Below are 18,979 nucleotides of genomic sequence, written 5' to 3'. Positions count from 1 at the left end.
TCACGTCATACGTCACATACGTATACGCCCTCGCGCAGCAAAGACGTAGCAGCATGGCTAACGTTAGATGTGATGCTAGCGGTAATACGAGCAAAAGAAGGTGCAAATCTGGTAACAAATGAAGGAATTATTAATTCCCAAAAAAAACAGCAGGGGGTCCATCGTCTGGCGGTGATTTGGCTTCAAGTGGGAATATGTCGAACAGACAACCGTAATTTGTCAAGTGTGGGGCGAAAGCGTTGCTATAAAAAGTAGCATTACTGCTAATATGTAGCATCATTTGAAAAGTCACCTGCTAGAGAATGAACAGTGCTTACTCCGCAGTCAACATCTCCATTCGGTGCCACACGCCCACACCATCAAAATGCCGAGGCAAACATTTCCAGATCAACCCCGTGTGAAAAAAATAGTGATTTTTTTTAGTTGTGATTTCCTTCTCTGCATGAAAGTTTTAAAGTAGCATAAATTAATGCAGTATGAAGAAGAATGTTTCAAAGTAGACACATAGAATCATCATACTGCTGTGAGTATATGCATCAAGTGTTCATTCAAGGCTAAGACAAAATATCGAGATATATATCGTGTATCGCGATATGGCCTTAAAATATTGCGATATTTAAAAAAGGCCATATTGCCCAGTCCTATAGTGTTTATATTGTTACTTTGCACTTTTGTTTAAGAAGGTCCTAACTTGATTGTCATTTAACTCGACCTCTGCCTACATGTTCAATATTGGAGTGAAACTTTGTTTCTCAATACTTTATTTAGCTATTTTATTTATTGTTATGGTTGTATATTTAAGACCCCCCACCCCCAAACCTTCCCTTAAAATATTGTATTGTTTTTGTAATTTTTATTCAAGTGCAACATTTTGCAAAGAAAGTATATTTTATTATTATTTTTATTTTATTTAAATTGTTTTATTCCATTTACAATGTTAAAATACACGACAAATACACGTTTATTGCATTTGAAAGGATATGCATGTATTATTAATATGCATTATCATTACCATCAATGATTAATTTTGTCTCTTCTAAAAATAATGGCAATAGTATCGTTTATCGGCAATCATTCACAGGTCAATATGTCGTCAAGCAAAATGTATTATCATACATAGCTTCAATGTGTCCTACCATAGCTATGCAGATGACACTCAGATCTTCGTGTCACTGACGGCAGGTGAGCATTAGCATGTTATTTCACTTTGTAGCTGCATCAAACAGATCAGTGAGTCGATGCAAAACAAGTTTCTTCAGCTAAACCCAGACAAAACTGTAATCATTGTCTTTGGCCCACATAAGCAAAGATAATCTATTATTAGTCACCTTGAGACCCTCTCTCTGAAACCTAATAATCAGGTTAGAAATCTTGGGGTAATAATGGACTCAGATTTGAACTTTAAGAGCCACATACCAGAGTCAATACCATCAACAGCTTTTTACCACCTGAAAAACAGTGCCAAAAATCAGAGGACTATTGTCTAAATCAGACTTAGAAAAACTAACCCATGTTAGAGTACTGTAATGGCCTTCCCACTGGGCTCACTAAACAAGCTGCAAAGCAGCTGCAGTACATCCAGAATGCTGCAGCTCGAGTCCTGACTAGAACCGCGAAATATGACCATGTTAGTCTAGTGCAGGGGTGCCCATTCGGTCGATCATGAGCTACCGGTTGATCGCGGAAGGTGTGTCAGTCGATCGCCAGCCATGCATTACTAAAATAGACCTAAAAATTAGCGATCACTAGTCTTCACTATGACGTCACTTTCGTCACTTGATTGACATTCGTGGCACCCGTGGATCTTGTGAGATGACGCTGGCTGCAGTGAGCTCAGTATTAAGAAAAAAAACGACCGTCAGGAAGGCGAGAAACACTTTTTATTTCAACAGACTCTCGCGGTGTACCTGCTGTCAGAAGCCTGAAGACCAACTGCACAGTTCCTGTCTTCACAAAGTGCTGTTCCATCCTGCCTTCCCTATAAAATAAGAGTCTCAGAAGGCTAGCGCACACAAGCTAACAAAATACGGAGTTTGCAGTCAATGTATTTCTTGTAAATTGTATAAAAACAATTATGGAAGCTGGAAAAATAAGATGCCAAAAACCAACTAACCTTCATGTATTATTGGACAGAAAGGAGAGAAAGGGTCGCCTGCTGGGGCCCAGAGTCCGGACCAACCATGGGTGGCTGGATCCTATTTACTTTTATAACATTAAGAAAACATTCAGGACCTTACATTTGATTTGTATGTAAAGTACATGCATCTATTTTTCTCGGGGTTGGTTTGTTGTGAAAGTCTAGGAGATGTTTTTGACCTTGGATATACAGTGCATCCAGAAAGTATTCACAGAGCTTCACTTTTTTCCCCACATTTTGTTATGTTACAGCAGTGGTTCTTAACCTGGGTTCGATCGAACCCTAGTGGTTCGGTGAGTCGGCCTCAGGGGTTCGGCGGAGGTCAAAACACACCCAACTCATTGTGTAAATACAAACTTCTCCCTATCGGCGTTTTACGGATACGGCAACAGCTGACTGATTTGCAGGTGTGTAGTTTGTTGTGAGTTTATACACTGTGTTGGTTTTGTTGTTTGAACAAGGTGATTTTCATGCACGGTTCATTTTATGCACCAGTAAAAAAAAATATGGTAACACTTTAGTATGGGAAACATATTCACCGTTAATTAGTTGCTTATTAACATGCAAATTAGTAACATTTTGGCTCTTAACTAGTCATTATTAAGTTCTTAATAATGCCTTATTCGGCATGGCCTTATTATAACCCTAACCCTCTAACCCTGACCCTAACCCGAACCAAATAACTCTAAATTAAGTCTTTGTTACTTGGAATATGTTCCCATAGTGTCCAAATAAATCTAAATTAAGTCTTTGTTACTTAGAATATGTTCCTCATACTAAAGTGTTACCAAAAACATATAACTTTGTCTTGAATTTGAAAACAAAAATATATATATATTTTTCACCAAAGAAGGGTTCGGTGAATGCGCATATGAAACTGGTGGGGTTCGGTACCTCCAACAAGGTTAAGAACCACTGTGTTACAGCCTTATTTTAAAATGGAATAAATAATTTTTTGCTCTAAAAGTTCTACAGACAATACCCCGCAATGACAATGTGAAAAGTGTTTTTTTAATATTTGGAAAGTTATTCAAAATAAAAAACTTAAAAAATCACAAGCCTCAAGTCTTTTTGAATACGATGCCACACGTTTGGCACAACTATCTTTGGGCAGTTTTGCACATTCTTCTTTGCAGCACCTCTCAAACTCCATCAGATTGGATGTGAAGCGTTGGTTTAATCTCGGATGTCTCTGTTCATCAATGCATTCATCTTAGCCTAGATCATGGAGGTGAGCAAGAACTCAAGGGTCACTCTGTCAGAGCTATAGTATTTTGTCTGTGGTGAGAGGAGAACCTTAGAAAAGGATAAACATCTTTGCAGCAAACCACCAATCCAGCCTGTATGGTATAGTGGCCAGACGGAAGCCATTCCTTAGTAAAACGTTTGCCAAAATGCACCTGAAAGACTCTCAGACCATGAGAACCAAAACTGGTGTGATGAGAAACCAGGCAACGCTCATCACTAGGCCAATACCATCCCTACAGTGAAGCATGGTGGTGGCAGCATCATGCTGTGGGGATGTTTTTCAGAAGCAGGAACTGGTAGAAAAGTCAAGATAGAGGAAAATATGAATGCAGGAATGTACAGAGACATCCTGGATGAAAACCAATGCTTCCCATCCAAACTGATGGAGCTTGAGAGATGCTGCAAAGAGGATTGGGACCAAATGCCCAAAAATAGGTGTACCAAGCTTGTGGCATCGTATTCAAAATGACTTGAGGCTGTAATTTCTGCTAAAGATGCATCAAGATGGGGCAGCGAGCACATGCCTAGCTTGCTTACGCCTCCCTTTTGTGCTGACTTACAGTGTGGTGACTTAGATTACTACAACGCATCAGTATGATTTTTCTGTATTTATAGTCCGATTAGCAACAATTATGATGTCGCACTTACATCAAATACATTGCACGTGCTGTAGATTATGCAGTGTAGAAAAGAAGGATAAACATCTTTGCAGCAAACCACCAATCCAGCCTGTATGGTATAGTGGCCAGACGGAAGCCATTCCTTAGTAATACGTTTGCCAAAATGCACCTGAAAGACTCTCAGACCATGAGAACCAAAACTGGTGTGATGAGAAACCAGGCAACGCTCATCACTAGGCCAATACCATCCCTACAGTGAAGCATGGTGGTGGCAGCATCATGCTGTGGGGATGTTTTTCAGAAGCAGGAACTGGTAGAAAAGTCAAGATAGAGGAAAATATGAATGCAGGAATGTACAGAGACATCCTGGATGAAAACCAATGCTTCCCATCCAAACTGATGGAGCTTGAGAGATGCTGCAAAGAGGATTGGGACCAAATGCCCAAAAATAGGTGTACCAAGCTTGTGGCATCGTATTCAAAATGACTTGAGGCTGTAATTTCTGCTAAAGATGCATCAAGATGGGGCAGCGAGCACATGCCTAGCTTGCTTACGCCTCCCTTTTGTGCTGACTTACAGTGTGGTGACTTAGATTACTACAACGCATCAGTATGATTTTTCTGTATTTATAGTCCGATTAGCAACAATTATGATGTCGCACTTACATCAAATACATTGCACGTGCTGTAGATTATGCAGTGTAGAAAAGAAGGATAAACATCTTTGCAGCAAACCACCAATCCAGCCTGTATGGTATAGTGGCCAGACGGAAGCCATTCCTTAGTAATACGTTTGCCAAAATGCACCTGAAAGACTCTCAGACCATGAGAACCAAAACTGGTGTGATGAGAAACCAGGCAACGCTCATCACTAGGCCAATACCATCCCTACAGTGAAGCATGGTGGTGGCAGCATCATGCTGTGGGGATGTTTTTCAGAAGCAGGAACTGGTAGAAAAGTCAAGATAGAGGAAAATATGAATGCAGGAATGTACAGAGACATCCTGGATGAAAACCAATGCTTCCCATCCAAACTGATGGAGCTTGAGAGATGCTGCAAAGAGGATTGGGACCAAATGCCCAAAAATAGGTGTACCAAGCTTGTGGCATCGTATTCAAAATGACTTGAGGCTGTAATTTCTGCCAAAGATGCATCAAGATGGGGCAGCGAGCACCTGCCTAGCTTGCTTACACCTCCCTTTTGTGCTGACTTAAAGCGTGGTGACTTAGATTACTACAACGCATCAGTATGATTTTTCTGTATTTATAGTCCGATTAGCAACAATTATGATGTCGCACTTACATCAAATATATTGCACGTGCTGTAGATTATGCAGTGTAGAAAAGAAGGATAAACATCTTTGCAGCAAACCACCAATCCAGCCTGTATGGTATAGTGGCCAGACGGAAGCCATTCCTTAGTAAAACGTTTGTCAAAATGCACCTGAAAGACTCTCAGACCATGAGAACCAAAACTGGTGTGATGAGAAACCAGGCAACGCTCATCACTAGGCCAATACCATCCCTACAGTGAAGCATGGTGGTGGCAGCATCATGCTGTGGGGATGTTTTTCAGAAGCAGGAACTGGTAGAAAAGTCAAGATAGAGGAAAATATGAATGCAGGAATGTACAGAGACATCCTGGATGAAAACCAATGCTTCCCATCCAAACTGATGGAGATTGAGAGATGCTGCAAAGAGGATTGGGACCAAATGCCCAAAAATAGGTGTACCAAGCTTGTGGCATCGTATTCAAAATGACTTGAGGCTGTAATTTCTGCCAAAGATGCATCAAGATGGGGCAGCGAGCACCTGCCTAGCTTGCTTACGCCTCCCTTTTTGTGCTGACTTACAGTGTGGTGACTTAGATTACTACAACGCATCAGTATGATTTTTCTGTATTTATAGTCCGATTAGCAACAATTATGATGTCGCACTTACATCAAATACATTGCACGTGCTGTAGATTATGCAGTGTAGAAAGTCATTGTGTCAAACAAATTGTGCAAACATTATATTGGAGACTTGTTGACAAACAGAACAGCCAATTAGCCTCAGCCTTGGTTTAGTGCTGACTGCTGACGGCATTTAGATTGCACTAAATCCGCACTAGTGTCGTTTGGCTTTCGAAAACATGGCGGCAACTACACAGACCTTGCTCAGGAGATTTTCCCTTCCAGTAAAAGGAGGCGATCTGTTAGTTTTATTTCATTTCACTCGCTTTACTACCGTGGAGTTTCGGCGTGCGTTTAAGAGCACACTTCTGTTTTCTGATGGCGACAGGTGTGAGCAATGTTGGAGACAGACACATTTGTCCCGCACAAAATGTATACCATGGAGGAGAAAAACATTTGATGCTGCTTTCATTTTCTCAACATAACCGCCCTTGCGCAGCTGCTGTGACTGAAAGTTACCATGCAGCAGGCGATGTGTAAAGAAAGTTGCCACGACTTGTTTAGTCTTGCCGTTTGTTTACTGGGATGGTCACTCATTCTTTATTTAACTGCTATTTTTGTCAGTGTTCCAATAACGTCAATTATAGCTACAATGTTTTATCATCTCATCAAATTGAATGCAGGCTTTGAAGTATCAACCCACTGAGTTGTCAGTGAGGCACAAAGATTGTGTATTAGATGTAAGAGGTGTAACTCTTGATTATTTGTGTTGGCCAAATTGTTGCACTGAACTACATGGCGTTGTTGGAGAAGAACAAAGCTTGTTTATTTGACTTGATCTTCATTAGCTAAACTGCTTTGTGTTTTATATTGTAAACACCGTATTTTTTACATGTGGGTTTTTTTTATTTTACAAAGTTATTACTTAAAAAACATTAATGTGACATAGCATTTTGTTAATGTTTTATGGTGTATAGTTCATTCCTATACGACATATTTCTGCTCAAACTTGTAATGGATCTTTCCCGATACAGCATGTACATGTACATATAAATGTACATAACTTTAAAAAAAATACCTCTCTCTATCTAAATGTAAAAATAGAGATAAAGGCATCATGTAATGAGGAAAAAGCTGACACGTTGGTACTAATAATGAACAATAACACAAATATATGTCTTTAAACTTGTGAATAATATTTATCAATAGCCTTTTTATTAGACATTACAAATTACATGATGGCGTCGCGTTCACACCCCAACACTGTTTTACATAGCATAATGAATAATTATGATTAATAATTGTGATTTCAGTATTGATCAAAACAATCTATTTTTATCTATATGGACAAAAAGTGCAGTTACGTCTTATGGCCAGCAGTTGCCATCTTGCAAAATTCTTACATTTGTTTTCATTTGTTTATCTTTTATATTCATAAGCTGCTGTCTTGCACAATTTTCACATTTACCGTATTTTCCGCACTATAAGGCGCATCGGATTATAAGGCGCACCTTCAATGAATGGCCTATTTTAAAACTGTGTTCATATATAAGGCGCACCGCATTATAAGGCGCATAGAATAGACGCTACAGTAGAGGCTGGGGTTACGTTATGCATCCCATAGTTGCGAGACCTGTTGTGGCTCAATATTGGTCCATATATAAGGCGCACCGGATTATAAGGCTCACTGTCAGCTTTTGAGAAAATTGGAGGTTTTTAGGTGCGCCTTATAGTGCGGAAAATACGGTACTCTTATCCATCCATCCATCCATTTTCTACCGCTTATTCCCTTTGGGGTCGCGGGGGGCGCTGGAGCCTATCTCAGCTACAATCTTATGTATTTATGTTATTATTTTGTTTCTGTCAGATTTTATAATGCTCGTATTGCTTTCATAAGCACATTCAATTTCTACTTGAGGTATTTGAAACACAGTGTTCTTATCTCCACTAATGTTTCTTCTTTAAAGGAAATCATTTTGAATGTGTTGTTTGTGGGTTTTTTTTAAAATATACGTTGGTTAAAAAATGTCAGTTTTAAGTGCTTTCTGAAAATTTTGAGCACATTTAAAAATACCGCGATAATAATGATATCCTTGACAAATTTAGTCACAATAACCGTGATAAGAAATGTTACCGTGACATCCCTAGTTATGTTTTTATTATTAGTTTTTATTTTGTGTCATGTCAAGATAAGGTCTTCCTCACCTGCCTGCATGTTTAGACTTTGTATTATATTACTTACTGTTAGGCTTTTAAGGAGAACTGCACTTTTTTTTCAATTTTGCCTATCGTTCACAATCCTTATGAGAGACAAGAAGACAAAGGTTTTTTTTTTGTTTGTTTTTCCAGTCTAACATGTAAAAATCATCTTGTGGCAAGCAACACAGCTAACGGGAGCAACACATTTTGCCTCTTAATCACTTTAAAATGAATTAAAAAACCCGCAATAATACTTCATTTACGTTCCGTAATCTGTATAATAACCAAGCTGGAGAGACGTAAGAGTAAACACTGAGGAGCTTTTTCTAGCGTACTAACACATCGATCGGCGTGCTATGATATTGGCCGTGAATTAGCTTTGGCAAGAGATTATTTACTTTCTTCGTCAGCACCCAAATCACGTTTGAGTTTGTTATGCACAACACACTGAGATACGACACCAATCTGTAATGACTGAAAAACATGAATAATCATATTACAGAATCTATATACCGTATTTTTTGGACTATAAGTCACAGTTTTTTTCATGGTTTGGCCGGGCTCCTGTGCGATATATATATGTTTTTTTCCTTCTTTATTATGCATTTTTGGCAGGTGCGACTTATACTCCGGTGCGACTTATACTCCGAAAAATACGGTAGTATTAGCCCACATTTCATGTGTTGTTTGTACACAACCAGCTCAGCAACGTATGTATCGTAGTTGTAATAACACGCATGACATCCTGCGTGTATCATGATCGATTATTAACGTGACTCACTTGTTAGACATTTCGTCCAAAAATCAAACAAATTCCTCCAAATAATACATTTTTAAATGTGTATGTCTTACATTTTTAACTGCATTGTTACTCAATTTAGGATATGTATATTTTAAGGCTATATACTGTTTGTTTTAGCATTATAATTTAACAAACATGGTACTATATATTTTTTCAATTATACTGTATCAGAGAGCTATTTATTTATTTTTTTTTATTTTATTTTTTTTATTAATATCTGGTTTTAGCCTGTACTCAGTTTTTTGATTTTAATTTTTTAAACAAAAGTAACAGATTGTGACATAGTTAAAGTGTAATTTCAATTTTATTTGCATTTACCGTATTTTTCAGACTATAAGGCGCCCTTAAAATCCTTTAATTTTTTCAAAACTCGACAGTGCGCCTCATAACCCAGTGCGCCTAATGTACGGAATAATTTTGGTTTGGCTTACCGGCCTCAAAGCTATTTTATTTGGTACAGGGTGAAATAATAAATGTGACCAGTAGATGGCAGTCACACATAAGTAATATGTGTAGACTGTAATATGACTCAAGTAAACAACACCAACATTTTATATGTTCCATTGAAAATATAGAACATTTACACACGACGCTCAAAAATCTTTCAACATGTTTTAGAACGACTTTGGTAAGCTATGAAGCCGCACCGCTTGATGGATTGTACTGTGCTTCAACATACGAGTATTATTGTGGTGGTAAAAAATAAAAAAAATCCTCCTTTCTGTCCAATACCAAATGAAAGTGGTTTGTTTTTGGCATCTTAGTTCTCCAGCTTTCATATTCATTGTTATACACCTTACAAGAAATACATTGACGGCACAATCCGTAGCTCGCTTGCTTGTGTGCGCAAGCTTTCTGAGACTCTTATTTTGTTAGCGCAGGCAGGCTATAGCAGCACTTTTAATGTGAAGACTGGAACTGTTCGGTCGGTCTTTAGGGTTTTGACAGTAGGTACGGCGGGAATGTCTGTTGAAATAAAAAGTGTTTCTAGCGTTCCTGCCGGTCTTTTTTTCTTAAAACTGAGCTCGCAGCAGCCAGCGTCATCTCACAAGATCCTCGGGTGCCGCGAATGTCAATCAAGTGACGAAAGTGACGTCATGGTGAAGATTGATGATGGCTAATTTGTAGGTTCATTTTTTAATGCCTGGCTAGCGATCGACTGACACAACCTCCGCGATTGACCGGGAGCTCGCGATCGACGTAATGGGCACCCCTGATACACTGTATGGCTAGCGGTAAGCAGAACAATAATGACAATCGTCCCAATTCTCTTAGTTTTCTGGTCTTTAGTAATAAGACGGAGTATGTTTATACCAGTTTCACTTGTAAAGAAAAACATTTATGATAATGACCTGTGAAGTGAACAAACATGCCATGTTTTTATCAGCTTTTTTGTTGCATTAAAATAATTATAAACTGTGGTGTCGTCTACAAATATTTGGGATATTTAGAGTTTCCACAGGAAGGGGTTTAGAATGAAAACATTACCTGTGCATCTCAAGTTATGGCAATGCCTGCCTAATTTTTTTGAGGGGAGTTGGGGATAGGTTGATTGGCAACACTAAATTGGCCCTCGTGTCTGAATGTGAGTGTGAATGTTGTCTGTCTATCTGGGTTGGCCCTGCGATGAGGTGGCGACTTGTCCAGGGTGTACCCCGCCTTCCGCCCGATTGTAGCTGAGATAGGCTTCAGCGCCCCCCCCGCGACTCCGAAAGGGATAAGCGGTAGAAAATGAATGGATGGAATTGGTGATGAATTCAGTACAGTCTAATCATACAGCAAGTATCATATGCAATGAACACCCTGTTCCCCAGTCATATTTTATGCTGAGTTATGTGGCACTAGGCGCCTGAATCAGCTTGTAGCCGCCCGGGTTGACCACACCATCTGGGTCGGCAGATGATCATCACATTTTTATGGATGAAAAAAGTGCTGAGTTATAATAAATGGCAGTCCTTGCAGTTGTTTCGACTATTTTGCCATTAAGTCTCTTCAGCATTTTAATGAGCCATAAAAGTCCTCCTCCCTGCACGTAGGCCTGGAAAAAACAACATATTGTCAATGTGGGGTGGTTGAGAAATATTTATTTAATAAATCCCAACACCATTGTGTCATATGGATTTTAACAAGGAGTCTAAAGGCTAAACATACTTTAGAGTGTACTTAGCTAACACAGATTTTCATTTGAATTTTAAAAATAATATATATTTTTGCTGTAGCTGCCAGGCATGGTGCCATCTGGAAGACAGGCAAGAAGCCAACTGGAAGATATTAAGTCATGACTGATCAACCATAACAATGTCACAATCAAGGCATGCCTATTAGTCCTATAAATAGACAGAATTAAAATTCAGACAATCATATTATAATATGTAAAAAAACAAAAAAAAAACACCAGATAAAAATGCCTTTGAAAAAAAGGGCTAAATAGGGTTTAATTAAAAAAAAAATATCTGTACATAATTTGTCAAGGGCGTCAGCTATCAAATGTTTTAGCATTTAAGTAATCTATGGAATAGTTTGAATTAATCAAGTAAACGGATAAAACACACCTTTTTGGTTCGATGCGTATTTTAGTGAACATTTTTTATTTCCAATAAATTCACTTTGCTGTTTGCTGTTTTAACATGTGTGCAGTAAAGAAAAAAAGGACTGCCAAACTGTTTTAATCAGTTATTCACCATTAAATGTTGCTATTGAAATGAGCTGATTCTTAACCAATGTCGACAGGGATGGAAAAAACTACACATTTCTCTCTGACTAGATCCTCGGATTATAGTCTTACCCTCCACTCATTCCCTTTTCCAGCAGGCAAGTGACTGTTAAAAGCATACAACCCGTTAAAGCTACAGACTAAAGCTGCTCCTCCAAAAACCAGGAAAGGACACATCGATAACCGAGCAGTTAGCACATCGATAACATGTACTTGCAATTTTAATGTTTTCCAAAGGAATTTGATTTTCTATTGGATTCTGAATGTTTGTGTTTTGCTTTTTCGCATACCAAATATTTGTTTTGCTCTACTCTGGAACATGAACAAAACATCTCTATAGTCCTTTATTACTGTCAACGACAAAATGCAATGGTTTTATTTATTCATGACCTGATTCATAATTAATGTCATTATGTGGTTGATAATAGAAAACGGGGGAAATGCAGTTACAGCAATGGAAAAATATTGACAACAAAGTTGTGGTTATTTTGAAATGGTTGATTGTTTGTTTTTCCATGCAGTCATTTAAATGATTGATGCATCATGCATAACTGAAACAGTGCTTAGCTCAAATGCCTTAAACTGTTCGAAATAAACTGTAAAGGATTAGTGACGCACCGATGCACTACTTAAGCAAATGTGGTGAAACTGTCCACTACTAAGTCTTCCAGAGCGCTGGACCTTAATACTTAACCCCAATATCTGCTTGTATTTCAATTATACAATGAGCTCCACGCACAGAAATGTATTTTAATGTGAAATCATTGTGGTGTAAAAAAAATGCTGGAGGGAACATGGATCAAAAAAGACAGTCAGATAACGTGCTGTAATTACAGTTGTTGAAAGGTTGAAATTCAAACATAATGATAGCAGTGTTTGAGTTTGAGTACCAATGAACCGTGGAAAGACATATTTGAATTGTACAATGGTGCTGGTGGAACTCAACAGTAATAAGAAGTTGCATAATCCATATGCGAGGCGAAGCTCTCACATATTCTATTATCCTCCTGCAAGCTAATATAGTCATGGGTAACACTCAGTGAATGTTGTGCACATACTATGTCACACTTTGCAGCTTTGTTTTATCCGGGTCACTTTTTACATTTTAAGAACATATTTTGGTACTGACGGTTTTGCGCAATAGTCAGTGCAGTGTAGAAATATTATACAGTATGCATTCTCCTGTTTTAAATCCATTACCTTTTCATTTGATTATGTAACTAGAATAATCCACACTGGCCCCTGAGATGTGTATAAAGCTCTGTGGAAAAACAGCAGGAATAGAATTATGTATTTCAACTGAAACCAATCCTATTTGTATTACTGTATAATATCACTGTGTTGAAAGGCAATATGAATAAAGCCTTTTGAAAGGAAAATTAACTTTGATACAAATTCACTTTGTCATTTTACAGGTAGATCTTCTAATGACCCCATGGAACAAAATTTACTCGTGATGCTGTTTTGGCTCCTGGTTCTGCTCTCCGGCTCTGCTGTGGGCAGCATCCTGTACAGAGTTCAGGAAGAGCAGCCCCCTAACACTCTTATTGGAAGTCTGGCAGCAGACCAGGGGCTGCCAGACTCAGGTCATCTGTACAAGCTGGAGGTGGGTGCCCCTTATCTACGTGTTGACGGAAAGACTGGAGATATTTTCACCACTGAGATTCCTATCGACAGAGAGACATTAAGAGACTGCCGGTTGCTTGTTAAGGGTAAACCCTGCTACCTGGAATTTGAAGTATCAGTGACAGATCTGATACAGAATCAGAGCCCGAGACTCATTGAAGGACGTATCGAAGTACAGGACATCAATGACAACACCCCCCAGTTCCCGTCTTCTGTGCTCACCATCTCTGTACCTGAGAACACGATCATGGGGGCCCTGTTCTCCATACCTCTAGCTACTGACAGGGACTCAGACAGGAATGGGGTGAGTGATTATGCCCTCACTGCGGGACCAGATGCGGCAACGTTATTTGGCTTACAAGTGGCTGATGACAGGGGTGGCAAGCTCCCACAGCTTATTGTTTTGGGCAACTTAGATCGTGAGTTAAAGGATTCCTATGACCTCACCATCAAAGCAGTAGATGGAGGCAACCCACAACGCTACAGCAGTGCTTTGCTGAGAGTTGTCGTCACTGATGCAAATGACAATGCACCGAAGTTTGAAAAATCTACCTATGAAGCAGAAGTGTTGGAGAATAGTCCGGTGGGCCACTCTGTGCTGCAGGTGAGCCTACATGTTCTGCTATTTACTCAAAACATTTGATCCCGTTTTTGATCAAATAAAACTGAAACAGCTCACATATTGTGCCCTATTCAATTGTTTCATCTCATTCACACTTTTAACTGCTACATTTCTTTTGTTATAGGTTAAAGCAAATGACTCAGACATGGGCCCCAATGGAGAAATTGAATACACACTTCATCAAGCAGGAGACCCTGTGCCAAAACTCTTACGAATCGATCGGTCAACAGGTGTCATCTATGTCAAAGGGTCACTGGATCGAGAGGAAATTGACAGCTTGTCCTTCTATGTGGTGGCAAGGGATAAGGGTCCGCAACCTAAGAGTTCAAAAACCTTTGTGACCATCGAGGTGATTGACCAAAACGACAATGCTCCAGCTGTGGAGATACGTGGAATTGGACTTGTCACTCACAGTGAAGGGGTGGCTAACATTTCAGAAGACATGCCAGTGGGAACAGCAGTTGCTTTGGTGCAAGTGTCCGACAAGGATGAGGGAGAGAATGCTGTGGTCACATGTGTGGTTGCGGGGGATGTGCCCTTCCAGCTCCGCCCTATCAGTGACTCATCCAGTGACAACAAGAGAAAGTATTTTTTACAAACCACCACTCCTCTTGATTATGAAAGGGTGAAGGATTATCGAGTGGAGATTGTGGCTGTTGATTCTGGAAATCCTGCACTCTCTAGTACCAACTCATTGAAGGTGCAGGTGACTGATGTGAATGATAACTCTCCAGTATTCTCCCCATCCTTGTTTGAAGTAGAGTTTGCCGAAGAAAACCAACCTGGAGAAAAAGTTTTGGATGTCATTGCTTCAGATGCAGACAGCGGCACAAATGCCGAACTCCTCTATAGTATTGTGGCAGACACATCAATCAAGGGTCTGTTTGAGATTGATCAAAATACAGGTACAGTCAAAGCTCGGAACCCACTTGACCGTGAACACAAAGAACACTATGAGTTCCGGGTCGCTGCAACTGATAAAGGGTCGCCTGTGCATAAAGGAACGGCAAGTGTTATAATAAGAGTCCTTGACCGCAATGACAACGACCCAAAATTCATGCTTAGCGGCTATAGCTTCTCAGTTTTAGAAAACATGCCTCCCCTCAGCCCAGTTGGCATGGTAACTGTCATGGATGTAGATAAGGGTGAGAATGCTCTTGTTCAGCTCTCTGTGGAGCCTGATGGAGGGAAATTTGTTGTCCAAAATGGAACTGGCACTATCTTATCAAGCATTTCATTTGACAGAGAAAAAGAAAGCAGCTACACTTTCCGTCTAAAAGCAGTGGATGGAGGGCAGCCACCTCGGTCCTCTTATGTGGGCGTTACCATCAATGTACTGGATGAAAATGACAATGACCCTGTGATCACAAAGCCCTCCAATTCCTCCTTCACGCGTTTGTCACCACGAGCATCCCCAGATAGCCATGTGGAGATAGTGGAAGCTGAAGATCTGGACAGTGGGCCCAATGCAGATCTGGTATTCAGCATTGCAGGTGGAAACCCTTACCAGTTATTTCGCATCTCCCCATCCAGTGGAGAAATTACACTAGCAAAGGAGATGGCTCCAAAATATGGTGGACTACATCGCCTGGTGGTAAAAGTGAGTGACAGGGGAAAGCCTGCACGTCATGCCACTGCTTTGGTCCATATCTATGTCAATGAAACCATTTCAAATGTCAGCTTAGTGGAGGCACTCGTTGGACACAGTCTTTACACTCCACTTGACAGGGATATAGCTGGTGATCCGGACAGTGGTTATGCTGCACAACGCAGCAATATCTTGTTTGGAAGCCTGGCTGGTGTAGCAGGTGTTGTTATGCTCATCTTGGTGGTGGTTTTTATTCGACACCGCATCCAGAGAGAAACAAAGAGTGGATATCAAGCCGGCAAAAAGGAAACAAAGGACTTATATGCACCCAAACAGGCACCAAAAAATGCCAAAGGTAAACGAGGTAGAAAAGGAAAACCTCAGAAATCTCCAAAACCACTTGGGGAAGAAGAGGAGGTCAGCCTTCAAAAAAGTCTCAAGTTCAACCTTGATGCAGTCAATGATAGCCCGAGGATACATCTACCCTTAACTTACTCACCAGAAAGCCCTGATATAGGCAGGCACTACCGCTCCAACTCCCCCTTGCCCTCCATTCAGCTGCAGGCCCAGTCTCCATCAGGCTCTCAGAAGCATCAGGCAGTCCAGGACCTTCCGGCAACCAACACCTTTGTAGGAACAGGGGGAGACGACAACTCCACAGGTTCAGACCAGTACTCTGATTACAGCTACAAGAACAGTCAACCGAAGTACAACAAACAGGTAAGGTCATCGGAAATTAAAACATGTTTTATATTATTGATACCCAGTGACAGAAGTAGGAGTTTTGAAAAGTTGATCATGGAATACCTTGTAATACAATCTGATCAATTAATATTTGTGATATTCGCAACATCTACACTATATTAATTTGCTCTGTGGACATTTGTCATGTTTATTGCATTTACAAAATGCCATGTAATATATGTTGTTCCTGGGTTTAGTTTCACTGCAGGGTAGAATAAGTAGAGGTAGAAAAATGAGACATGCTTCATAATTTTTTTCTATTGACATTGCAATGTTAGAGTAGGGAAGTCCATTTGTCAGTAACTTGCTTTGACACTCCTGCATGACCCCTAGTGTTTTGATCTTTGCAGGTCCCTACCTCTTATCCCCCTTCTTTTTATGCACTTATCACCACTTATCAGTTCAGTATTTGGCAAGAAGCAAATTACCATGGAAACTGACATATTAATAGACTCAGAGAGGATTACAAAAGGAAAAGTAGTAGGATCTTGAGCTTTAAAGCTTGTGTGTCTTTAGGTCTCTGTGCCATGTACAACAGCGCTAAATGTGTCTTCACCTGGATGGATACTGTATACACTCAGAACATGAACATATAATGTTCAAATTATTCAGTGTAGTCATTGTATCATCAAATCATTTAGTGTGGACTTTAGAAATGGACATGAAGATCAACAAAACAAAACAAAAGAGAGGGATTTTTCTTTTGAAAGTAAATTGAAAAATAATTTTGTTACAACCAATAAATGTTTTATGAAGTAAACAAGTACCAATTAACACTGAATGGAGTAGAACCCACCTCAGCCTTGGCTGAACTGGATAAAACAAAGTTGGGTGCCAAATTTGTGTTTGTTTGCACTTTGGTGTTATATTGTCCTGGTAAATTGAGGATGAATCACAAATGGAAGGCAGTGCTGTTTTGATGCTCCTTTTGATGCACGTGACAAAAAAACGTTATATCAAAAATGATATGATTGAAACCTTTGTCCGAATCTGCACCAATATTTTAAATGAGACAACCACCAACCAGTTATCAAAACCTCTTGTATAATTTGTAATTATCCATCCATCCATTCATCCATTCATTTTCTACCGCTTGTCCCTTTTCTCACTGTGGGGTTAGAAAAATCTGAGGGAGCCACAACAAGGAGGCAGAAGAGCCACATGTGGCTCCAGAGCCGTGGGTTGCACACTCCTGATATTGACAATATGCTGCTATGATCATTTTTTTTTTTTTATGGAGACATCATCAGAGCCAGTCTCACTATTGGATCAGTTGGTACTTCCAGCAGATGCTACCCGACATCTTCGACGATCTCAAGCTTTTGTGGGTGGTGTCAGTTCAATCCCCACTGTCACCTTGAATGACAACATTAGGGAACAAAAGCCACAGGGTGTGTCTTTGTGCGTAGTATCAGTCTGTGTGTAAATGTGTCTCTTACTATAAAAGTGTAAGCTGAAACTGTGACGCAGATGTACGCTCTCAGCACTTGACATTGCTTTCTCAACATCACATAAAGGCATACGAGAAAGACAGTAGCCTGATTGACAGGCTGTAAAACGTCAACAGATGTTGAAGCTCTTTGACATAACTCTGCAGATGTTGTTTCATGTACAGCATCCTATCTCACATCAGGAAGAACAGATTGACCGAAATATATAATTAAAGTAGCTGCTAAGGGATGTGACAGATGTAGCCTGGTGCCCTTTACCTTAATTAACAATTTTGCTCTTGACAATGGCTTATCTTAAGGGAATGTGCTATTGTGCTTGCATGTTGTCCAATTCTCTGTGTTGAATGTTAATCTTTATACAACTACATTAGGCAACAGGACTCACTTACTTCTTTAGATCAGTTACGTCAGTCACTCAACAGGAGTAACAGATTCTGCAAGTGGGTGTGCTGTGTGCCGTCATTTTTGGACTTAAAAAAACATACCTGATTACAAGCCACACCCACTTAATGTTTGACAAATTTTAATTTGTACATATACTGGCCGGAAACGTATTAGCCACATGTGTTCGTATTGCATCATGAAACATTTACACAGATGCTTGTGATTATTGGCAAATTTAACGAAAGACAGTGTCTGTAACAAGGTATAAAGTACAATCTTGGGGCGTACCCCAGGGATCAAAACTATTACATTTCTTTATAAACAACATCTTCAAAATTACAAACAACTGTTTATTTTGCACCAAAAATCACTCCATATTCTCTACTGCTTGCTAGTGTTGCCATGTCAGAGTTAGTGTGTAGAAATATGGGGAAATTACAAAACTATGTGCATTCAGACCCGTTATTTCCGTAGAGAAAAATGTAACTTAAAAGATGTGTATGCCCATACACTACTTAAGACCTTAAGTATATCAGTATGTGGAATAAATTCTGGAATGGATTAAGCAAAGATGTCAAACAATGTACTAATGTACCAGTTTACGAAACTGCTTAAAATCAAAGTGTTTATAAAGTACAAGGAAGAACAATCCTGATGTGGGTTCAGACCAGTGATGTCATTGTGGTTTGTGCAGCCTTACGAGGCCCCTTTGATTAAGAGCTATATAAATAACCTTTGATCGATTGAACCTTATAGAAAAAGGAGATCATCATCTAATTCATCTCATTAAGCGAATCACAACCTATAAACAATTATTTATTCATGAGAACTTTATTAACAATGTATTTATCGTAAACCTAGCGGCATATAGTCTGGAAATTACGGTAAATGAAGGTTGTGTGGTGTAAAGGAAGTTTTGAAAAAGTTCATAACTGAACAACAAAGTCCCTA

The 18,979-nt window shown here is 39.6% G+C and overlaps 1 protein-coding gene across 3 annotated transcripts in view; it reads left to right on the top strand.

The window, feature by feature from the left end:
- Positions 1-18,979, top strand: part of pcdh1a (protocadherin 1a) — a 303,557-nt gene that overhangs the window by 29,362 nt on the left and 255,216 nt on the right. For 2 of the 3 annotated variants that reach the window (XM_061962071.1, XM_061962069.1), the window contains exons 2-3: positions 13,029-13,843; positions 13,986-16,169. In XM_061962071.1, the coding sequence (XP_061818055.1) occupies positions 13,049-13,843; positions 13,986-16,169 (2,979 nt within the window). In that variant the 5' untranslated portion in view covers positions 13,029-13,048. Of the gene's footprint in view, positions 1-12,912; positions 13,844-13,985; positions 16,170-18,979 lie in introns of those variants that run through there. The other variant, XM_061962070.1, reaches the window with a different exon arrangement.

The sequence above is a fragment of the Nerophis lumbriciformis genome, linkage group LG09 (assembly GCF_033978685.3).
Source record: "Nerophis lumbriciformis linkage group LG09, RoL_Nlum_v2.1, whole genome shotgun sequence".
Classification (NCBI taxonomy): Eukaryota; Metazoa; Chordata; class Actinopteri; order Syngnathiformes; family Syngnathidae; genus Nerophis; species Nerophis lumbriciformis.
This window is presented reverse-complemented; position numbering and strand designations above follow the sequence as displayed.